At 62.1% G+C, this 21,590-nt stretch overlaps 4 protein-coding genes across 7 annotated transcripts; 3 read left to right on the top strand and 1 right to left on the bottom strand.

The window, feature by feature from the left end:
- The first annotated feature begins 2,131 nt into the window (after window positions 1-2,131).
- GPR152 (G protein-coupled receptor 152) lies at window positions 2,132-3,247 on the top strand. The gene has a single exon (XM_054390787.1). The coding sequence runs from the start codon at window positions 2,132-2,134 to the stop codon at window positions 3,245-3,247; it is 1,116 nt and encodes a 371-aa protein (XP_054246762.1).
- Window positions 3,248-5,653: 2,406 nt separating this feature from the next.
- CORO1B (coronin 1B) lies at window positions 5,654-11,120 on the top strand. Of its 3 annotated transcripts, none has more exons than XM_054390283.1 (10): window positions 5,654-5,854; window positions 7,199-7,321; window positions 7,409-7,538; window positions 7,628-7,809; window positions 8,818-8,937; window positions 9,014-9,118; window positions 9,201-9,346; window positions 9,457-9,514; window positions 10,107-10,403; window positions 11,001-11,120. In XM_054390283.1, the coding sequence occupies exons 1-10, from the start codon at window positions 5,654-5,656 to the stop codon at window positions 11,118-11,120; spliced, it is 1,482 nt and encodes a 493-aa protein (XP_054246258.1). The 3 variants fall into 3 exon arrangements, with proteins under 3 accessions (XP_054246258.1, XP_054246257.1, XP_054246259.1); XM_054390282.1 differs by having other exon boundaries at window positions 10,998-11,120; XM_054390284.1 differs by lacking the exon at window positions 11,001-11,120 and adding an exon at window positions 10,691-10,707 and having other exon boundaries at window positions 10,107-10,362.
- A 1,778-nt stretch (window positions 11,121-12,898) lies between these two features.
- Window positions 12,899-13,868, top strand: PTPRCAP (protein tyrosine phosphatase receptor type C associated protein). Its single transcript, XM_054390786.1, has 2 exons — window positions 12,899-12,913; window positions 13,296-13,868. Exons 1-2 carry the CDS (start codon window positions 12,899-12,901, stop codon window positions 13,866-13,868), a joined length of 588 nt encoding a protein of 195 aa, XP_054246761.1.
- Window positions 13,869-15,110: 1,242 nt separating this feature from the next.
- Window positions 15,111-20,975, bottom strand: RPS6KB2 (ribosomal protein S6 kinase B2). Of its 2 annotated transcripts, XM_054390805.1 has the most exons (15): window positions 20,893-20,975; window positions 19,435-19,469; window positions 19,188-19,308; window positions 19,020-19,088; window positions 18,780-18,927; window positions 18,074-18,131; window positions 17,889-17,989; window positions 17,691-17,781; window positions 17,480-17,570; window positions 17,239-17,346; window positions 16,422-16,484; window positions 16,248-16,325; window positions 16,041-16,148; window positions 15,833-15,945; window positions 15,111-15,285 (listed from the first exon to the last, which is right to left on the bottom strand). In XM_054390805.1, the coding sequence occupies exons 1-15, from the start codon at window positions 20,962-20,964 to the stop codon at window positions 15,111-15,113; spliced, it is 1,431 nt and encodes a 476-aa protein (XP_054246780.1). In that variant the 5' UTR covers window positions 20,965-20,975. The 2 variants fall into 2 exon arrangements, with proteins under 2 accessions (XP_054246780.1, XP_054246781.1); XM_054390806.1 differs by lacking the exon at window positions 19,435-19,469 and having other exon boundaries at window positions 19,188-19,352.
- Window positions 20,976-21,590: the final 615 nt, after the last annotated feature.

The raw sequence follows: 21,590 nt of genomic DNA, 5'->3' as shown, positions 1-21,590 counted from the left end.
GCACCGAAACATGTCCCCAGCACTCATCGCATGGCCACCACCCATGTTCCTGGGACCAACCTACATCCTCAGTACTCACCCTACAGCCACCACCAATGTCCCCAGCACCAAAACATGTATCCAGCACCTATCTCATGGCCACCACCAATGTCCCCAGTACTCACCCTACACCCTCTGTGTCCCCAGCACCAAACAGTGTCCCAAATACTTAACCCCTGGCCACCACCCATGTCCCTGGGACCAACCTACATCCTCAGTACTCACCCTACAGCCACTATCTGTGTCCCCAGCACCAAACCATGTCCCCAGTACTCACTCCATGGCCCCACCAATGTCCCCAGCACCAACCCACGTCCCCAACACTCTCACCTTATGGCCACCACTACTGTCCTCAGCCCTGCCCCCCACCTCCAGCATGTCCCCATGTGACAGCCACAAGCACCATGCTGGGCACTGGCCCTGCTGTGTGCCCTGATACCATCGGTGCTGGGCAGGGAGGGTGGCAGCAGGAAGCCAGTGCAGGATGGGGAGATGCCATCTCAGGGACATTGTCACACCAGCCCCTGCACACACACAGTACCACTGCCACACATGTCCCTATTGTCCCCAGCTCGGGGGCTAGCCCAAGACCCCCACCCTGATGCCCTACAGAGGCCAGCACTGGGTGGCCACTGGTGAGAGGGAGTCCTGCTCCACATCTACCCCGTGGCTGCCCCATGGCACTGTCCCCAAGCTGGGGGAGCCCCAAATGGGGCCACACTGGTGGGTTCTGTGTCCCTCCCCGCCTTAGACCAGATGGGGAAACTGAGGCAGGGCTGATGCCACCCCCCAGGAACCCCTCCCAGTGCTCTCCAGTATCAGTACCGGGAAAAGGGAGCTATTTGGGGGTATGAGGGGAGGAAATGGGTGGAGCTCCCGAATTGAAGCCCCTCCCAGCTGCACCCACATTTAGGGCACCCTACAGCCAGGGGCACCCCATCTGCAACCTCTGCTCCAGCTGTCCCCACCACTAAGGTAGGTCCTACTGCCTTGGAGGGGGTGGCACGGGGACGTGGGGTGGAACAGTGGGGGGAACATGGATGGCACATGGGACAGGGGGGACAGCCCCAAATGAGGGCAGGATGGGTCAGGGGACTGGGGATCATGAAGGGGGGGGGGGAGGGTGACATGGGAAGGTGGTGACACCAGAAGGGACAATAGGGGAGGATGGGATGCAAGAGGGTGATATAGGAGGGGGTGACATGGGGTGGGGGAGAGGTGATCCAGGAAGGGAGGATGCCCAGAGCGGGGGTGACAGGGGAGGCAGGTGAGACTAGAGGGGACAATAGGGAGTGGGGGTGACATTGGAGGGTGATACAGGACAGGGTGGCAAGGTGGGGGATGGTGATACAGGAAGGGGGGACACGGCGGGGGGGGCAATTGGGGGTGAGTGTGTGACACGAGAGGGAGAGACATGGGAGGGGGAGACAGAGGAGGGGATGACATGGGAAGGGGCAACCCAAGAAGGGGTAACACAGGAGGGGGGGGGGACACACGACAAGGGAGGGGTGACACCAGAGAGGGATGACATGGGATGAGAATGTTACAGGAAGGGGTGACATAAGGAAGTGACGAAGAGGGGGTGATGCCAGGGGGGATCACACAATAAGGGGTGACACAGGACGAGGTGATACCGGAGTGGATGACAGAGGAGGTGAGAAGGAAAGAAAGGGCTGGCAGGAGAGAGGTGGAGTGACATGGAAGGGGTCGCAGGGAAGGGGGTGGCACGGGATGGAGGGACGTGGAAGGTGTGGCGGGGAGGGAGGGACACGGGATGGAGGGACGTGGAAGGTGTGGCAGGGGAGGGAGGGACATGGGATGGAGGGACGTGGAAGGTGTGGCAGGGGAGGGAGGGACACGGGATGGAGGGACGTGGAAGGTGTGGCAGGGGAGGGAGGGACACGGGATGGAGGGACGTGGAAGGTGTGGCAGGGGAGGGAGGGACACGGGAGGGAGGGACGTGGAAGGGGTTATCAGGGGAGGGAGTGACACAGCGAGGGGTGGCACGGGGACGGGTGACACAGAAACAGTTGACACCTCTTCCCACAGCTCCAAGCCACTCCATGCTTCCCACAGGGCTAGCCCTCGGCCGATGGAGCCAGCTAACACCACACTGCCGCCAGCCTTGCCCCTGCCACCGGGCACCCTGACGTGGGATGGGTGGCTTCTGGTGGCCTGCGTGGCGCTGGGGCTGCCAGCCAACACCTTCACCCTGTGGTTCACAGGCTGGCACCTGCGGGGCCGAAGCCTGGCAGGCTTCATCTTCAGTCTGGCCACCTCCGACCTCCTCTTCCTCGCCAACTCCCTCCTGCAGATCTGGTCGGTGGCCAAGCACCACCGGTGGCTGCTGGGCACCTCGCTGTGCCAGCTCCACCAGTTCCTCTACGGTTTGGGTTACTACAGTAGCCTCTTCCTACTGGCGACCATCAGCTTAGACAGGTGCCTGCTGGTGGCGGCGCCGCTGTGGTACCGGTGCCGGCGCCCGGCGCGGTTACCGCTGGCGCTGTGCCTGGGCGCCTGGGTGGCGGCGGCCGCCTGCAGCGTGCCCGACACGGCGCTGGCGGCGGCGGTGGAGCTGCAGTGGGCGCCGGGCTTCGTGGTGTGCGTCACCCTGAGGGGCGGCTGGGAGGTGTCCCTGCGCTGGTTGGAGGTGCTGGTGGAAGGGCTGTTGCCCTTCTGCATGGTCACGGTGTGCCACGGGGTGGCTCTGGCGTGGGCAGGCTGCCGGCGCGGGCGCGGGGGCCGCCCGCCGGTTCGCTTCCAGCGCATCTTGGTGGCCACGGTGAGCGTCTACGTGGTGCTGCACCTGCCCTTCCAAGTGGCCCAGCTGCTGACGTTGGTGGCACCTGGCACCTCCGAGCACCTCATCTACCTCCTGGGGCTGGCCTTCAATCTGAACAGCTGCATCAACCCCTGCCTCTACCTGCTGTTTGGCACCCGTGCCTGCCAGTGCCTGGCCCACCTGCCACGGGCTCTCCTCGCCCGCTGGCCAGCCACAGCCCTTGCTCAAGTGCCACCCACTGCCCTCAGCCACGTGCCACCTACTGCCGTCACTCCTGTGCCAACTGCTACTGGCAACCCTGCACCACCTGCTGCTGTCACCCCTGTGCCAACTGCTACTGGCATTCCTGTGCCAGCTGCAGCCACTGCCTCTGTGCCACCCACCACTGTCAGCCCTGTGCCACTGCCACCACCTCTGTGTCAATGACCACCATCACCCTGTGCCAACTGCTGTTGCTACAGAACCACTGAATCACTAAGGCTGGAAAAGATCTCTGAGGTCATGGAGTCCAACCCTTCCCCCAGCACCACCATGGCCACCAAACCATGGCCCTCAGCACCACGTCTTCAGGGCTTTGAAACCTCTCCAGGGATGGGGACTCCACCACTGCCCTGGGCAGCCTGATCCACATCTTGACAAGCCTCCAGGGCAAGAAATTGTTCCTCATGTCCAACCTAAACCTCAGCTTGAGGCTGTATCTTCTCATCCTGTCACTTGTGGAGTGACTCTGGGGACTCCCCCTTCCCATAGGGGAGATCCTGCCCATGGGGCCCCTGCTTATGGGGCAACTCTGGCATGGGGTCACCCTACCCCTGGATGGAGCATGCTCCACAGGCTCCCTGCCCATGGAGTGACCGTGCCCAATGGGGAGACCCTGACCATGAGGTAACCTTGCCCATAGGGTGACCTTACCCACAGGGACTATGTCCATGGGGACCCTGCCCCTCATGGGGACCATGCCTCATGTGGTGGTCCTGGCATGGCGGGACTCTGCTCCATAGGGTGACCTGAAATTGGGGGATCCTGCCCCACAGGGTCACCCTGCCCACGGGGTGACCCTGCCCATGAAGACCCTGTCCCAGGGGACTGTGTCCCCCAACAGGGCGACCTGTCATAGGAGGACCTTGTCCACGGAGTCACTGTGACCATGGGCACCCTGATCCACCGGGTCCCTGTGTCGAAGGAGTGACCCTGCTCACAGGGTAGCGGTGCCTATTGGGGGTCCCTGTGCATGGGGAGACCATGCCCACGGAGGGACAGCGCCCACTGGGGGGACCCTGCCCACGGGGGGGACCCTGCCCGCAGCGTGACCGTGTCCACGAGGTCCATGCCCATAGGACGACCCTGCCTACGGCGTTACCCTGACAGTGGCGTGACCGTGCCCACAGCATGACCGTGCCCACAGCGTGACCATGCCCACGGGGATCGCACCTTCAGTCCCAACCCACGGGGGGACGGTGCTCACGGAGGGACCATACCCACTGGGGACATTGACACGAGGTAACCCCCCCGCCTCCATCCCCCGGTACCGGTACCCCCTCCCCGCTCCCCGGTGGCGCATGCGCGGGGGCGGGGCCGCGCGCTCACTTCCTGCCCCGCCCCCTCCCCTCCCGCCGCTGCCGCCGCTACCGGCCCCGAGCGCCGCCGCCCGCTGCCCCCGGCCCCGGTCCCGGTGAGTGCGGGGACCAGATCCCCCCCCACTGCCACCGCCACCGGCCCGGCGCGAGGGGGGCTCCCGGGAACCGGCTCCGGAGTGGTGGACCCTACCGGACTCGCAACCGGAGCGACCGGCCCCATCCCTGACCCCATCGCTGTCCCCGTTTCTGTCCCCATCCTTGTCTCCAGCCCTGTCCCTATCCTGTCCCCATTCTTGTCTTCATCCCGGCCCTATCCTTGTCCTCATCCTGTCCCCATCTCCGTCTCCATCCTTGTCCCCGTCTCTGCTCCCGTCCTGTCCCCATCCTTGTCCCCATCCCTGTTCCCATCCCCAGTGGGGCCATCACTGTTCCCACTACTGTCCTAATCCCTGTCCTGGTCCTCATCCTATCTCTGTCTCTTTACCCAGTGAGGCCATCTCTGTCCCCACCTCTGTCCTCGTCTCTCCCAGTCCCATTCCCTTGTCCCCATTCCTGTCCTTAGCCCCTGTCCCTTTACTCAGTGGGGCCATCCCTGTCCCCATCCTTGTTCCCATCCTTCTCCCCTACTCAGTGGGGCCTCCCCTGTCACGTTCTTGTCCTTGGCTCCAGTCCTCTCCCCCATCCCCATCCATCTTCTCATCCCCTATCCTTGTCCCTTATCCAATGGGGCCATTCGTGTTCTCATCCTGTCCTTGTCTCTGTCCTCACTCCTGTCCCCATCCTTGCCCTCATCCCCTGTCCCAAACTCATCCCCAATCTCTGTCCTCGTTCACTTTCTTCATCCCTGTCCTTGTCCCCATCTTTGTCCCCATCCCTGTCCCCATCCCTGCCCCTGTCTCTGTTCCCTTTTACCCAGCACGACCACTCCTGACCCCATGTCTGTCCCCAAGCCCTGACCCATCAAGACCATCCCCATCCCTCTACTTGGTGGGAACACCTTTGTCCCCATCCACCTCTGGTGGCACCCTCACTGTCCCCATGGTGGGAGGGCCACCCCTGTGCCCCCTCTGTGGGGCAGGGCAGGGAGGGGTTTATTTGCTAGCGGGAAGGGGCTGGGCTGCCCTTTACCCAGGGCGGGTGACAAGGGACAGCCTCCCCTTTCGGCCACCCTTGGCTGCTTGCACACAAGATTGCGGGGTGCCAGCTGGGTGCTGACCCCTGGCCCGGGGGTGGGTGCCTGTGTCCCCCCCCAGCCATGTCGTTTCGGAAGGTGGTTCGGCAGAGCAAGTTCCGCCACGTCTTCGGGCAGCCGGTGAAGACGGAGCAGTGCTACGATGACATCCGTGTGTCCCGTGTCACCTGGGACAGCACCTTCTGCGCCGTCAACCCGGCCTTCCTCGCCATCATCGTGGAGGCCAGCGGCGGGGGGGCCTTCCTCGTCCTCCCCCTCCACAAGGTGCTGCTGGGAGGGTGGTGCTGGGCAGCATCCTTAAGGTGCCTTCCAGCCCGAGCCATTGGTACTGGGAGGGTGGTGGTGATAGCAGGAGGAGATGGTGGGCAGCTGGATGATCTTTAAGGTCCATTCCAACCATTCTGTGGTGATACTGGGAGGGTGGTGGTGATACTGGGAGGGTGATGGTGGGCAGCTGGATGATCTTTAAGGTCCCTTCCAACCATTCTGTGGTTCTGTGGTGATACTGGGAGGGTGGTGGTGATACTGGGAGAGTGGTGGTGATACTGGGAGGGTGATGGTGAGCAGCTGGATGATCTTTAAGGTCCCTTCCAACCATTCTGTGGTTCTGTGGTGATACTGGGAGGGTGGTGGTGATACTGGGAGAGTGGTGGTGATACTGGGAGGGTGATGGTGAGCAGCTGGATGATCTTTAAGGTCCCTTCCAACCATTCTGTGGTTCTGTGGTGATACTGGGAGGGTGATGGTGAGCAGCTGGATGATCTTTAAGGTCCCTTGCAACCCAAGTCATTGATACCAGGAGGGTGATGGTGGGGAACTAGATGATCTTTCAGGTCCCTTCCAACCCAAGCCATTGATACTGGGAGGGTGGTGGTGATACCAGGAGGGAGATGGTGGGGAGCTGGATGATCTTGAAGGTCCCTTCCAACCCAAGTCATTAATATCAGGAGGGTGATGGTGGGGAACTGGATATCAGGTAGTGATAGGACTAGGGGGAATGGAATAAAGCTGGAAGTGGGGAGATTCAGGCTGGAAGTGAGGAGGAAGTTCTTCACCATGAGAGTGGTGAGAGCCTGGAATGGGTTGTCCAGGGAGGTGGTTGGGGCTCCATCCCTGGAGGTGTTTAAGGCCAGGCTGGATGAGGCTCTGGCCAGGCTGATCTAGTGTGAGGTGTCCCTGCCCATGGCAGGGGGGTTGGAACTGGCTGATCCTTGTGGTCCCTTCCAACCCTGACTGATGATTCTATGATTCTATGATCTTTAAGGTCCCTTCAAACCATTCTATGGTTCTATGTTGACACTGGGAGGGTGATGATGATACTGGGAGTGTGATGGTGATACTGGGAGGGTACTGTCACAGCAACAGGAGGGTGACAGCAATACCTGCAGGGTACTGGTGAGGTGGCAGAAGGGTGGTGGTGCTGTTGGGAGGGTGATACCAGGAGAGTTCCAGTGCGGTGAGAAGAGGATGGTGGCAATAATAATGGGAGAGTGCTGACGTGGTGACAGGAGGGTGGCAGTGATGCAGGGAGCTGGTGGTGGTACTGGGAGGCCGCTGGCATGACGATGGGGGTGTGACCACCCTCCTCATGTCCCTTTTGTCCCCCAGACCGGGCGCATCGACAAGTCCTACCCCACGGTGTGCGGGCACACGGGGCCCGTGCTCGACATCGACTGGTGCCCCCACAATGACCACATCATCGCCAGCGGCTCCGAGGACTGCACCGTCATGGTGAGGGGCTGACAGAAGGGTGGGGGGGCTCATGGTGAAGGTGAGGGTCCCTCTCCTTTGCCACTGTCCCCCTCTGCCCGCTCCCAGGTGTGGCAGATCCCCGAGAACGGGCTGAGCCAGCCGCTGACGGAGCCGGTGGTGGTGCTGGAGGGGCACTCGAAACGCGTTGGCATCATCTCCTGGCACCCTACCGCCCGCAACGTCCTCCTCAGTGCAGGTACTGGCGGGGGTGGTCCTACAGCCGCGGGAAGGAGTTCGAGGAGGGGGGACACAAGGGCTGAGGCGACCTCCTCGTGTCACGCTCAGGGTGTGACAACGTGGTGCTGATCTGGAACGTGGGCACGGCGGAGGAGCTGTACCGCCTGGATGGGCTCCATCCTGACCTCATCTACAGCGTCAGCTGGAGCCGCGACGGCTCCCTCTTCTGCACCGCCTGCAAGGACAAGGCCATCCGTGTCATCGACCCCCGCCGGGGCACCGTGGTGGCCGTGAGTGTCCCCCCGCAGGGTCACCCTGCTCACGTCCCCAAGGCGCCATTCTGCCCCTGGGAGAACCCCTCCAAGTCATAGAGTCCTACAGTCAGGGAACTGTAGAATCATAGAATCACAGAGTCATGGGGTCATAGGGTCATGGAACCAATCATAGAATCAATCCTAGAACCATAGAATCAATCCTAGAACCATAGAATCAATCCTAGAACCATAGAATCATGGAACCATAGAATCAATCACAGAACCACAGAATCATAGAATCAGTCATAGAATCAATCACAGAACCACAGAATCATAGAATCAATCATAGAAGCATAGAACCAATCATAGAATCAATCATAGAAGCATAGAACCAATCATAGAAGCATAGAATCGATCATAGAAGCATAGAATCGATCATAGAAGCATAGAATCAATCATAGAAGCATAGAATCATTCATGGAACCATAGAATCAATCATAGAGTCATAGAATGGTCCAGGCTAGAAGGGACCTCCAAAGCTCATCCAGTCCAACCCCCCTTGCACCCAGCAGGGACATCCCCAACTAGATCAAGCTGCCCAGAGTCTCATTGAGCCTCACCTTGAATGTCTCCAGGGAAGGAGCCTCAACCACCTCCCTGAGCAACCTGTTCCAGTGTTCCACCACCCTCAGAGTGAAGAACTTCTTCCTGCTCTGCAATCTAAATCTGCCCTTCTCTCATTTGAAGCCATTGCCCCTGGTCCTGTCCCTGCAGACCTTTGCTAACAGTCTCTCCCCATCCTTCCTGTAGCCCCCTTCAGGTCCCGCCAGGGTGCTGTTAGGTCTCCCCAGAGCCTCCTCCTCTCCAGGCTGAACATCCCCAGCTCCCTCAGCCTGTCCTCGTAGCAGAGCTGCTCCAGCCCCCGCCTTGTCTCTCAGTGCTGTCTCAGGTCACTCGGGTGCCGCTTCCTCTTGGTGTCCCCTGCTGGCTGTGCCACCTGTGGGTGCCAGGGCGGTGCTGGTGACCCAGCTGTGCCCTCCCTAGGAGAAGGAGCGGGCACACGAGGGGGCCCGCCCCATGCGGGCCGTCTTCTTGGCCGACGGCAAGATCTTCACCACCGGCTTCAGCCGCATGAGCGAGAGGCAGCTGGCACTGTGGGACATGGTGAGGAGCACGCCCTGGCACCACGTTGGGGTGTGTTTGGGTATGCCATGGGGCTGACCCCTTCCCACCCCGGCAGGAGAACCTGGAGGAGCCCATGGGGCTGCAGGAGCTGGACTCCAGCAACGGTGCTCTGCTGCCCTTCTATGACCCTGACACCAACGTGGTCTACGTCTGTGGCAAGGTGCGGCCCCCGTGGCATGGCCCCCAGGCTTTGGGGCCCCCTCCCCAAACTGGGGACTCCCAACCTAATGCTGTGTCCCCAGGGTGACTCAAGCATCCGGTACTTTGAGATCACGGAGGAGCCCCCCTACATCCACTTCCTCAACACCTTCACCAGTAAGGAGTCCCAGCGGGGCATGGGCTGGATGCCCAAGCGTGGGCTGGACGTCAGCAAGTGTGAGATTGCCAGGTGGGTACAGGGAGGTGGGACATGGGGTTGGGGGAAGGAGGGGGGTGGTCATCCCCATTTCCCTCCTCAACCCTTCCATGACACACTCTGGTTCCCCCAAACCCGGGCAGGTTCTACAAGCTGCATGAACGCAAGTGTGAGCCCATCATCATGACGGTGCCAAGGAAGGTCAGTGGGGGCTTTTGAGGGGGTCCCCAGTACCCCAGGGTGTGGCAGTGGGGTGGAGGACACTGGTGGCTGGGCGGGGGCTCCTTAAGCAGTCCTGGTGAGGGCTGGGTGGGGTCCCTGGGCAGGACAAGGCGGTTGAGTTGGGAGTCTGCAGTCATGCTGGTGGGGGTCTGTGGGCAGGACATGGTGGCTGGGTGGGGGTCCCAGTGTGGGGGGTCTCCGTGGGGGCTCTGTGGTCTTCCTGGGCAGGGTGGGGTGGCTGGGTAGGGTTCTTCAGTCAGATCAGTCTGGGTGGAGGTCCCGGGGTAGGACACAGTGGCTGGGTGGGCATCTGCAGTCATGCCTGTGGGCAGAATACGTTGCTTAGGTGAGGGGTCCCCATGTGGGCTGACGGGGGCCCCCTGGGTGTGGGGGTTCCCAGGCAGACAGGGGTGAGGTCCGTATGGAGCCCTGGTGCAGGGGAAGGTGCCTGGACGGGGGTTTCCGTGAGCTGCTGGGGCAGGACAAGGCAAGGGCTGTGTTGGGGCTCTCCACGGATGTCTCCATGAGGGTCCCATCACCTCCTCTGACACTTTTTCCGGGGGGCTGGCAGTCGGACCTGTTCCAGGACGACCTCTACCCCGACACGGCAGGCCCCGAGGCGGCCATGGAGGCGGAGGAGTGGGTGGCAGGCCGGACGGCGGGGCCGGTGCTGGTGTCCCTGCGCCAGGCCTACGTCCCCAGCAAGCAACGGGACCTGAAGGTCAACCGCCGGTCGCTGCTCCAGGACAGCCGCGGCCCCCCCGCCGCCACCGCGCCCACCACCCCCCCTGCCACCCCCTCCGCCACGCACGCCCCCTCCCGCCTCAGCGCCCCGCCCGCCCTGGGCACCCTCCCGCCAGCACCCACGGTATGTGGGGAGTGGGGGCTTTGGGGGTGGGGTCTCTGGGGGTGGTCTTTGTGAGTGGGGTCTTCGTAGGTGGGGTCTTCGTAGGTGGGGTCTTCGTAGGTGGGGTCTTCATAGGTGGGGTCTTCATAAGTGGGGTCTTTGTACCTGGGGTCTTCGTGAGTGGGGTCTTCATAAGTGGGGTCTTCATAAGTGGCGTCTTCATAAATGGGGTCTTCATATGTGGGGTCTTTGTGGGTAGGGCTATGGAGACCTCATAGGAGGTCTCACCTCCTAGGTGAGGTCTTTAGGTGGCGCTGTGGAGTAGGTGGAGCCAGTGTGGGTTGTGCTATGGAATGGGTGGAGTCTTTGTGGATGGGGTCTTCATAGGTGGGGTCTAGGTGGGTGGGGTCTTCATGAGTGGGGTCTTCGTGGGTGGGGTCTTCATGGGTGGGGTCTTCATGGGTGGAGCCCCTGGGTTGGATGGAGGGTCGGTGGTCCGTAGGTCGGTTGGTGGCCCATGGGTTGGCGGCCCGTGAGGTTGGCTGTCAGGTTGGTGAGTGGGTGTGGCGGGTGGGTGTGGCCAGGGTGGGCGTGGCTGATGGGGCCTTGGCCCAGCAGGGCCGGCTGGAGGAGGTGCTGCAGGAGGTGGCCACGCTGCGGGCACTGGTGGCCGAGCAGGGCCAGCGCATCACCCGCCTGGAGGAGCAGCTCAGCCGCCTGGAGAACGGCCACGTCTAGGGACCGCCTCACACCCCTCCCAAGGGACCACCTCACGCCTCACACCCCCCCCAAAGGGACCACCGGACCCCCCGCCCGCATCAGACTACCCCCAAGGGACCATTGCCCACCCCAGGATTCCCCCTGAGATCACCCTTCCTGGGGTGTCCCCATGTCTCTGAATCCTCTCGGTTTGGGGGGCTGGCCACCCCCTCCATCACCACATTACTGGGTGCTGCCCCTCCCCCGTTGCCTTACTGGGTGCTGCCCCCCCTCCCCAAATCGTGGACCATTCCTGTGGGCCCTCCCCCCCAACCAATATCCTCAGGCTTGGCGGGGGAGGAACTACTCCTGGGATCAAACACTACTCCCTGCACCTTCCCATCCCTGGGTAGGGGTCTTCCCTTGCCCCCCCACCTCCCCTCCCCCAAAATGTGAACTATTGTCCCCCTTCTATTTTGGGGGCTTCTAACCCCTCCTTATGTCCCCCTCCAACCTTACAGTGCAGGGTCAAAAAATTCTATTTTCACTCCAAATAAAGGAATTTATAAGAAAAAAAAAAAAAAAAGTGGGGTGAGTCGGGGTGGGGGAGGGAGGGGGGAAAGGGGGGAGTCATTAGAGTGTTGGGGGGCTTTGGGGGGGGACCACAGAGGAAGGAGCAGCAGTCATGGGTGTGAGCTCACCCACATCAGGCAGGAAATGGGGAGATGGGGGGGGGGAGGGGGAGCAAGCTCCCTTTCACCCCCCAGCATGGGGGATTATGGGGGGGACACACACACATTTGGAAGCAGGGCGGGGGGGGGTCCCACAACTTATTCAACATCTGGGGGTTCAGGGTGTATGTGGGGGAGGGTTTCAGGGTGTGTTTGGGGTAAGCTGCAGGTGTTGAGGGGGGGATGGGGTGCAGCCTTTTGCCTCCCCCCGCAGCAATACATCCGCTGCGTGGGGGGGACAGGAAGCAGCAAGGCGGGGGGGAGGGGGAGCCTCTCTCCCCTGCCAGCCCCCCCCATCCCGACCAGTGGCACCAGCACCTGCCCTGCCAGCACCCATTGATGGTGAGCACCACAAAACTGGGGAGGGGGGAGGTGTGGGAGATGGTGTTTCGGGAGGGGGGTCTGGGAGTGAGGTGAATTGGGGGGGGGGGGGGAGGGAGGGGGTTGAGTATTGTTCCCCTGCCTGTTTCCACTGCTAAGTCTTGGGGGGAGCTGTTTATATTTGGGTCCCCCCCTGAACCCCCTCCCAGTTGCATTGGGGCTGGGGGGGTGGGCAGCAGAGCTTGAGGGGGGTGGGGAAGCCAGGGAGGTTTTGGGGGGCAGGGGGGAGGCAGGACAGCATGGGGGGGGGGGGTAGGAGGGGGTGCAGAAGGAACAGGATGGGGAGGCAGAGGCAACAGGGGGGAGTTTGGGGGGGTGGGAGGACAGATTTGGGGGGTTCAGGGCACTGGGGGGGCTTGGGGGTAATTGGGGGCATTCGGGTAGCATGAGGTGTGGTTTTGGGGGCGGGGTCAGTGCCCCATAATGGCATTGGGGAGCAAATTCAGAGGTCATAAGGACATTGTGGGGGGTTTGGGGCAGATTTGGAGGGGTCAGGGCAGCATGGGGGGTTGGAGGCCAGGTTTGGGGGGGGGTCAGGATAAAAGGGTGGGGTTGGGGGAAAGTTGGGAGGGTCAGGGAAGCATGGTGGGGTTGCAAGAAGGTTTTGGGGGTTCAGGGATGCATGATGGGGTTAGGGGGAAGGTTTGGGGAGGTCAGGGAAGTATGGGGGGTCGGGGGGCAGGTTTGGGCAGGGGTCAGGGCAGTATGGGGGGGCTGTGGGTACAGGGCTGGGGTGGGGATGCCCAGATGCATGGCAGGGGGGTGGGGGTGAGGTGCAGGGGAAGGGTCTTGGGGTGCTGGCTTGGGGACAGCTCCCAACTCCTGTTCCCCCAGCACCCACAGGTGTGGTGGATCCACCAGCCACAGCTTCCTGTCATGGTGCCACCCCTGTGCCATGCCAGCTGGCCACCTGCTTGGCACGCACCGGTGTCACCCAGGGCAGAAGGGGGGGGCAAGTGGGGTTGTGACACTTGTCCCTGTCCCTGCTGCCCTTCGCCCTAGCCCTACCCCACGTTCCGGGAAGTGGCTGTCACCCAAAGCCAGGAAGGTCGTGGCCCTGTGCCAACCGCATGGCAGTGACCTCCTTGTCCTCACCTTGCAGGCTGCAGCGTGGTGGCACCCGCTGGCACCCGTGCTGCTGGCACTGCTGGAGCTGGTGGCAGCAGGTGACCCAGTGGCGAGCCGCAGCGACCGGGCAGTGGGCACCTTAGTGGGCATCCTGCTGTGTTTGGTGGTGGGGTTGGCACTAGCCTGGCACCACCTTTGCCGGCTCTCGCCCGGGCGCTACCATCCTCGGCCCATGGGCCGCCGGGCACTGGCAGTGCTGCGGGGAGGCTGGCACCGGCTGCAGGGACGGCGGAGGGACACCATGGTGCTGCCTGGGGATGGGGAGGACACGACCGCGGCAGAGGAGGTGGTGGTGGTGATGGCAGCTCGGGATGAGGAGGAAGAGTTGATGCCATGGAGTCAGGAGCTCAGGCCTCAGGAGGAAGAGGAGGAAGAGGAGCAGAAGGAGAAGGAGGAGCAGCAGGAGGAAGAGGAGGAAGCTACAGGCAGCCCCCCAGATGTGGGGCAGGTGGCAGAGGGCAGCACCGAGGCCCTGCTCAGTGACCTTCACTCCTTCTCGGGCACTGCGACGTGGGGGGACATACGGCCACATGTCACTGCCCTGTGATGGCACTGCCCTGGGAGGTTGCCAGCCTGAGATGTCACCAGCTTGTGCTGGCATTGCCCTGCGACCCCTGGGATGTCATCACCCTGTTGGCACTGCTCAGTGACATCCCCACCAGCCTGTGACATCAGCACCCTGTGAAGGCACGGCCCTGTGATGATGCCATGGCCCTGTGCCATCACCCTCCTGTGATGTCACTGCACTTTGGTCAATGCTTTGTGATGTCACCACCCTCTGATGTCACTGTCCTGTGATGGCACCACCCACCCTGTGACATCACTGCCCTGTGATGTCACCACCCAGTGACGTCACTGCTCTGTGCCATCACCACCCTGTGCCACCCCTGCCCCTCCTGAAGGCACTACCTGCCCTTATCTGAGGCTCCTGATTGGCTGCCAGAGCCTGGCTGCCAGCCAATAAAAGAACAGCTCTGTCCAATCGATGCTTGCCAGTTCTGTGGTGGGTGGGGCTTGGGGGAGTGGGTGTGGTCAAAGGAAAAGGTGGGACATTGGGAGGAGCCTATGGAAGGGGAGGAGTCTATAGAGAGAAGCCTATGGAAGGGGTGGAGCTAATGGAGAGGAGGAGCCTGTGGAGGGGTGGAGCCTAATAAACACACAAGGAAGCAAAAGAAGGGCAGAAGGGGGCAGTACTGGGGGGCACCGGGCATGAGGTTGTGGGGCTGTAGGGATCACTGGGCACAAGTGGATTGCACAGAGGGACACTGGACACAAGGGGACAGGACTGGGAGGACATTGGGCACAACGGGATGCTGCTAGGGGGGGCACTGGGCATAAGAGGACAGTGCTGGGCAGGGGCATTGGGCACAAGGGGCCAGCACTGGGGGCACAGTGGGAAAGGGACAAAGAAGGAGGCAGGGCCTGCAGCCCATGCTTCCCCCCCCGCTAAAATCCCCCCTCAGGATCCACCCTCCCACCACAGGACCACCATGGCCTCATTAATTCCTTTAATTATCACACATCCAGCAGCTGGGCCACACCTTTGGAGGAGGCACACCCCAAGGACCATACCCCTGGGGGTGCCACACCCATGGGAGTTGCCCTGCCCACCCCCATCCCCCCCCAGACCAGCTCCTCTTGGCATCTGTGTGAGCAGGCATGGGGGAGAAATTGAGCTGGGGGGCCACCCGCAGCAGAAGCAGCTTTGGGGGTGCCCCCCTGACCTGACCCCATGGGGGGGCACCAGCCCCTACCCCAGCCCTCCCCATCCCCCACCCCTATCCCACCCCTACCTGGGCACCCGTCCCCGCCCCCCCTTCTGCTTCTTGGCACCCACGGAGGTCTTGATAGGCAGGGGGGCTGTGCCCTCTGGAGGAGGGGGTGGCAGGGTGGCTCCCTCCTCCATTGGCTCTCCCCCTGCCCCCCCTGGCTTGAAAGCTTCAAAGGGGGAGAACTTCACGGGGCTGGGGGACACACACACAAAAACAGGGGGGGAAGTGAGGTGGGCATTCCCTGCCCACCACAGAAACACCTCCTTGTCCCCCCTCCACTGTACCCCCAGTGCTCTCCCCTAGGGTCCAGTGCCCCGCCAGCACCGTGCCATTGTGCCCGATCCCCCCCACCCCACAATCCTCTTGTGCCCAGTGCCTCCCCAGCACTGCCCCCTTGTGCCCAGTCCCCTGCCCCAGCTTCTTGTGCTCGCTGGCCCCCTCCCACAACCCACTCCCCCCACAGAGAGAGATGAAGGGCAGGGGTGGTCCACAGAGTACCCCACGCTACCATCCACCCCCCCACCCCCAGCAATACCCAGTGGTGCCCACCGCAAAGCCCCCCACTCCCCCTACAGAGAGAGATGAAGGGCAGGGGTGGTCCACAGAGCACCCCACATCACCGTCCACCCCCCCAACACTACCCTATGGTGCCCACCTCAATGCCCCCAACCCCCAAATCACTCCCCCCCCACTATTGCCCCCCCCCCCCCACTCCCAGCACCCCCCCAGCCCCAGGTACCTGACGGGGGTGCGGGGGCTGCTGTTGAGGCGGCGGGGGGAGCGCACCTTGGGTTGGAAGGAGAACCCCTCCTTGATGCTCTCCAGCACCGAAGGGGCCACGTAGGTGAAGCCCTGCGAGACGATTTGGGGTGGGGGGGAGGACGTCAGGGGGTGCCCACCTCACTGCAGAGTGCCCCCTCCACCCCCCCCCCCCCCCCACTCCATACCAGGAAGGCTTGGTTGGCACTTTCACTGATGGCAGCGTCGTCTGGGCTGTCCACCGGGGTTTGGCGGGTGAAGCGGGTGTCAAACTGGCTGACATCCTCCTCTGACTGCTGCAGGAAAAGGGGGTGGGTGCTCCCATGGGTGTCCCCCCCCAAGAGTTTGCCCCCTGCCCGCTCGCCTCCCACCCCCTCGCCCACCCCCAGTCATACCAAGCACGGTTTAAACGGAGGGTCCAGCCTTCGGGCCAGGAGATCCTCCCAGTTGATGTGACGGAAGAAAGGCTGCTTCTGCACGGGGGGTGGGGGGTGGTGGGGAGGGTCAGGGGTCCAGGGAGAGGGGGTGTCAGCCTGGCACCCACCCCGCTGCCCACCCCCTGCCTGTACCTGCACGTCAGCTGCGTCACCTGGGCCGCCTCCAACCCGCTGGTTGGGGTTTCTCTTGAGGAACTGGAAGAGAAAAGGGGATGGAGTGGGGCATGGGGGGGTGGGCTGTGTTTTGGTAGGAGCTCCAGAAACCTGGCTTGGTAGGACCTATAGAAACAAGGGGGGGACAGATGTCTTGGTAGGAGCTCCAGAAACCTGGTTTGGTAGGACCTATAGAAACAAGGGGGGGACAGATGTCTTGGTAGGAGCTCCAGAAACCTGGTTTGGTAGAACCTATAGAAACAAGGGGGGGACAGGTGTCTTGGTAGGACCTCTAGAAACCTGATTTGGTAGGACCTATAGAAACAAGGGGGGGACAGGTTACTTGGTAGGACCTATGTAATCAAGGTGTGTGTGGAGGGGTGGCTCCCTGTTTCAGTAGGACCTATATAAATCAGGAAAGGGGACATGTTTTGGTAGGACCTACATAAACCTATATTGATAGGACCTACATAAATCTGTTTTGGTAAGAACTACATCAACAAAGGAGTGGACACCTGTTTTGGTAGGACCTACATCAGTTCTTGTAGGACTTATGGAACCCAGTGGGGGACACCAGTTTTGGTAGGACCCACATCTGTTCTGGTAGGACCTAGGTAACCAAGTGGGGGACACCAGTTTCAGTAGGACCTATGAAACCCAGTGGGGGACACCAGTTTTGGTAGGACCTACATAAACCTATTTTGGTAGGACCTATGGAACCAAGTATGTGACACCAGTCTTGGTGGGACCTACATCTGTTCTGGCAGGACCCAGGTAGCCAAGGTGGTGGCTGTACCTTCTTGAGAAGGTCCCTTGCATCAGGTGTCAGGTAGGGTGGCAGCACCAGTTTGCCCTTGAGGATCTTGTCGATGGTCTTCTTGCGGTTCTCGGCGGTGAAAGGGGGCTGCGAGGGGCACCGGGTGGTGAGGAAGAGCCAGGAGGGGGAGGAAGGCTCTGTATCACCGTGATAGGGCTGCCCACCCCCCACCCCCCAGCCACCCAGGGTGAGGAGAGGGAAGAGCAGGAGTGGGACTTGCCGATCCTGTGAGCATGTCGTACATCAGGGCGCCCAGGCTCCACCAGTCCACTGCCCGGTTGTGGCCGCTGCGCACCAGGATCTCGGGGGCCCTGCAGGCGGTGTGGGTGGTTGTTCCAGCTGAGGAAGGGGTCCCTAGAGCTGAGGAACCCCACCCCCACATTCCACCCCCAGCCCCCAGAGGACCTTCCTGCCCCCACCCCCTGCCTCACATGTACTCGATGGTGCCGCAGAAGGTGTGGGTGACGGCCCCGTCGTGGATCGACTCCTTGCACAACCCAAAATCTGTCAGCTTGATGTGACCTAAAGAGGAGCATTTTGGAGGTGGGGGGGCTCAAGAATCATTGCTGGCACTCCCCCCATCCCCCCCCCCACACACACCTCGTACCCCCCAGCCCCATCAACCCCACCTTGGCTGTTGAGCATGATGTTCTCCGGCTTGAGGTCTCGGTAGATGATGCCATGGGAGTGTAGGTGACCCAGTGCCAGGGTGATCTCACTCAGGTAGAAACTGGGGTGGGAGGGCTGTGAGTGGTGTTGGGGTCCTGATCCCACCCCCCAGCACCCAGCTATGGCTCCTCAACCCCATCCCTACCAGGCAGTGTCCTCCAGGAAGATGCCTTCCCGCTCCAGCTGCATGAAGAGCTCTCCACCTGCAAACCCAGCCCAAGTCAGACCTCCTAAAGCCACCCCAGGACCTCCTGAGTCATCCTGGGATCCCCTGAGCCATCCCAGGATCCTCTGAGCCATCTCTGGAACCTCCTCAGTCAACCCAAGACCTAAGCTATGCCAGGATGCCCTGAGCCACCATGGGACCCCTTGATCCCTCTCCAGGACACCCTGAGCCATCCATGGGACCTTCTGAACCATGCCCAGAACCCCCTGAGCCATCCCCCAGAATGCCTGAGCCACCTTTGAATCCTCTGAGCCATCTCTGAGACACCCTGAACCAACCCCCAGAACCACCTCAGGACTCCCTTGAGCCATTTCAGGACCCCCTAAGCCATTCCTGAGACCACTGAAACCACCTCAGGACACCCTGAGCCATGGGACCTCCTGAATCATTCCGAGACCCCTTGAGCCACCTTGGAAGCCCCTGAGCCATCCCTGGAACCCCCTGAAATGATCCTCAGAGTCACCTCAGGACCCCTTAAGCCACCACAGGACCCCTGAACCATCCATGGGTCCTCCTAAGCCATCTCTGAGACACCCTGAACCAAACCCCAGCACCACCACTGCACCCCTTGAGCCACCTCAAGACCTGCTAAGCCTCCATGGGACCCCCTGGAGCCCACCCTTACCACTGAGGCACTCCAGGATGAGGTAGAGCTTGCCGCCCGTCTGGAAGGCGTAGATGAGGTCAACGATGAAGGGATGCTTGACAGCCTCCAAAATGTTCCTCTCAGCTCGGGTGTGAGCTGTGTCCTTGGCGTTGCAGGCGATCTTGGCCTTGGGGGAGGGGGGGTTGGGAGGTGGTGAGCTTGGGTGGGGGAGGTCTCCAGCGAGTTGGAGGGTGGCTCAGGGGGCTGGGTTGCTGTTACCTTCTTCAGAACCTTCATGGCGAAGATCTTCCCCGTGTTGGTGCCTTGGACTTTACGGACCTGGAAGACCTAGAAGGGACAAGGAGGAGTGGTTGGTGATCTAGAACCATACCCTCCCAAAACTGACCCCCCAGAAAGGATCCTCCCTCCTCCCCCTCCCCCCCCCACCTTGCCATAGCCACCCTTGCCCAGGACACGCAGCAGCTCGAAGCAGTGGGGACCGATGAGCTCGGGGCCGTTGTTGACGCTGCTCTCTGAGATCTCGATCTCCTCGTAGTGTCCCACCGGCCTGTGGGGACAGGGGGTGAGAGGGGACAGACCCCCTGCATGCCCCTGTTCCCCACCCCCTGCATGCCCCTGTTCCCCACCCACTGCCTGACCCCTGTCCCCCACCCACCGCCCATCCCTGACTTACTCCAGGCCATTTCCCCGGGGCTCCAGTTCCATCTCCTGTAGGAGGGAAACCACAGGCACTGGTGGGCAGGGTGCCTACACCAGAAAGAGTGCCCACAGCAAGAAGGGTGCCCATGGCAGGAAGGAGACTGTGGCAGGCAGGATGCTCATGGAAAGCAGGGTGCCCACAGTAGACAGGGGACCCGTGGTAGGCAGAATGCCCATGGCAGATAGGGCACCTATGGCAGGAAGGGTTCTCATGGCAAAGAGAGTGCCCAGAACAGGCAGGGTCACCATGGCAGGATGGCAGGTAGGGTGCCCAGAGCATGGTAGGTGGTGCACTCATGGCAGTCAGGGAACCATGGCAGACAGGGTGCCTGTGGCAGGAAGGGTGCCCGTGGCAGGAAGGGTGCCCACAGTAGGGCAGTCCTGCCATGAGCAGGACACCCATGATGGGCAGGTAGGCAGGGTGCCTGCCGCAGGCAGGGGATCCATGGCAGGCAGACAGGGTGCCCATAGCAGGCAGGGCACCTATGGCTGGGTACACATGTCTGACAGAGTGCCCACGATAGGCAGGAGAGCCATGGCAGGTTGGCAGACAGGGCATCCACAGCACCCAGGACACCCACAGCACCCATGGCAGGCAGGGCGAGGTGCGGTGCCACCGGCCCAGCCGGATGTTTTCAGGCTGAGCCCGGGCCCTGCCCAGCAAGAGCCTCCCTTTGCCCGGTCGTACCGGGACCCCCGGCTGTGCCTTGCACCGAGCAGTTCCCGGGGTCTCCATCCCCACCGGCTCCCGGTGCTGCTCAGCCGGCTCCAAGCGCCATCTCCAGCCCATCCCGGTGCCCACATCCCTGTCCCGGTGCCCAGTCTCGGTGCTCCCAGTCCCTGTGTCCCTGGTCGCCAATCCTGGCCCCAGCCACTCCGGGTATCTCCATCTCCGGTCTCGCTGCTCCCTGTCCCAGCCAGTCCCGGTGTCCCTATCTCCATTCCTGGTGGCCCCTGTCCTTGATCCCCATTCCCAGCCGCTCCCGGTGCTCCCGTCCCTGTTTCCATTGCCATCCTCAGTCCGGTGCCGGTGCCACCGGTCCCGGTCCCAGTGCAACCAATCCCGACCCAACCTGTCCCAGTACCCCTATGCCCGATGCTTCCGATCCCGGTCCCAGCCTGTCCCGGTATCCTATGCCCGGTGCCCCCCGATCCCAGATCTTGTTCCCAGCCGGTGCTGGTGCCTCTATGAAGGTGCCCCCTATTCCAGCCCCAGCCATTCCCGGTATCCCTGTGCCCGGTGCCCCCGGTCTCAGATCTTGTCCCCAGCGGCTCTCGGTGCTCCTGTCCCTCTCTAGGTCGCCACATCCCCATCCTCAGTCCGGTGCCGGTGTCCCTATTCCCCGGTCTCGGTGCCTTCGTTTCCCACTCCGGGTGGCAACCCCGGTGCCCTGTTCCCCGGTGCCCCCGTCCCCCTCTGGTGCCAGCTCACGGTGCCCAGCTCGGGTTCATCCCCGTCGCTGCCCTCCTCGGTCTCCAGGTCGATATCGAACACCCCCGCCATGACGCCGCCGCTTTACCGGGACCCCGGCGGGACCCGCCCCTTAGGCCCCGCCCCCTTAGCCCCCACCCTCTCCCCCCTTGGCTACGCCCCCTTCGGTCACGCCCCCTCCGGCGTCATTTTGGGGGGCGGGGGGGATCCCGGGAATCCCCTGCGCGGGGGAGGGGGCGTCCAGGGAGGGTGTTCCCGGGGTGGGGGACACACACGGAGGGGACAAGGACAGAGCCCCGCGGGCCGCTCACAGCCTTTACTTGGGGACACCGCCCCCCGTCGCGTCACTGTCACATCACCGGCAACGCCATGACGACACCGGAGGGGGAGGGAGGACAATTGGGAAGAGACCGAGACCCCCCGCGCCCCCCAAACCCGGTAGCCCCCCGCAACCGGGGATCAGCGTTGGGGAGGTGTGGGGCGGTGTTAGTGTGGGGTCGGGCGGCTGCAGGAGCTGTAGAGGTTATGGAAGCTATGGGGGTTATAGGTGCTCTATAGGGCCTCTGTAGGGGCTCTATAGGGACTCTATAGGGACTGTAGGGGCTCTATGGGACTCTATAGGGGTTATAGGTGCTCTATAGGGCCTCTGTAGGGGCTCTATAGGGACTCTATAGGGGTTATAGGTGCTCTATAGGGCC

Source organism: Indicator indicator, chromosome 21 (genome assembly GCF_027791375.1).
Source record: "Indicator indicator isolate 239-I01 chromosome 21, UM_Iind_1.1, whole genome shotgun sequence".
Taxonomy (NCBI): Eukaryota; Metazoa; Chordata; class Aves; order Piciformes; family Indicatoridae; genus Indicator; species Indicator indicator.
Note: the sequence above shows the minus strand (reverse complement) of the source record. Positions and strands in the feature narration are given on the sequence as shown.

Coding starts and splice junctions, on each gene's coding strand:
- GPR152 (XM_054390787.1), top strand. CDS start 2,132: ATGGAGCCAGCTAACACCACACTGCCGCCAGCCTTGCCCCTGCCACCG.
- CORO1B (XM_054390282.1), top strand. CDS start 5,654: ATGTCGTTTCGGAAGGTGGTTCGGCAGAGCAAGTTCCGCCACGTCTTC. Junction 8,938..9,013: donor AGCTGGCACTGTGGGACATG/GTGAGGAGCACG, acceptor CCACCCCGGCAG/GAGAACCTGGAGGAGCCCAT. Junction 9,347..9,456: donor AGCAAGTGTGAGATTGCCAG/GTGGGTACAGGG, acceptor AAACCCGGGCAG/GTTCTACAAGCTGCATGAAC.
- RPS6KB2 (XM_054390806.1), bottom strand. CDS start 20,964: ATGGCGGGGGTGTTCGATATCGACCTGGAGACCGAGGAGGGCAGCGAC. Junction 19,089..19,187: donor GCAAGGGTGGCTATGGCAAG/GTGGGGGGGGGA, acceptor TGTCCCTTCTAG/GTCTTCCAGGTCCGTAAAGT. Junction 16,485..17,238: donor CAAGGGACCTTCTCAAGAAG/GTACAGCCACCA, acceptor TTTCTCTTCCAG/TTCCTCAAGAGAAACCCCAA.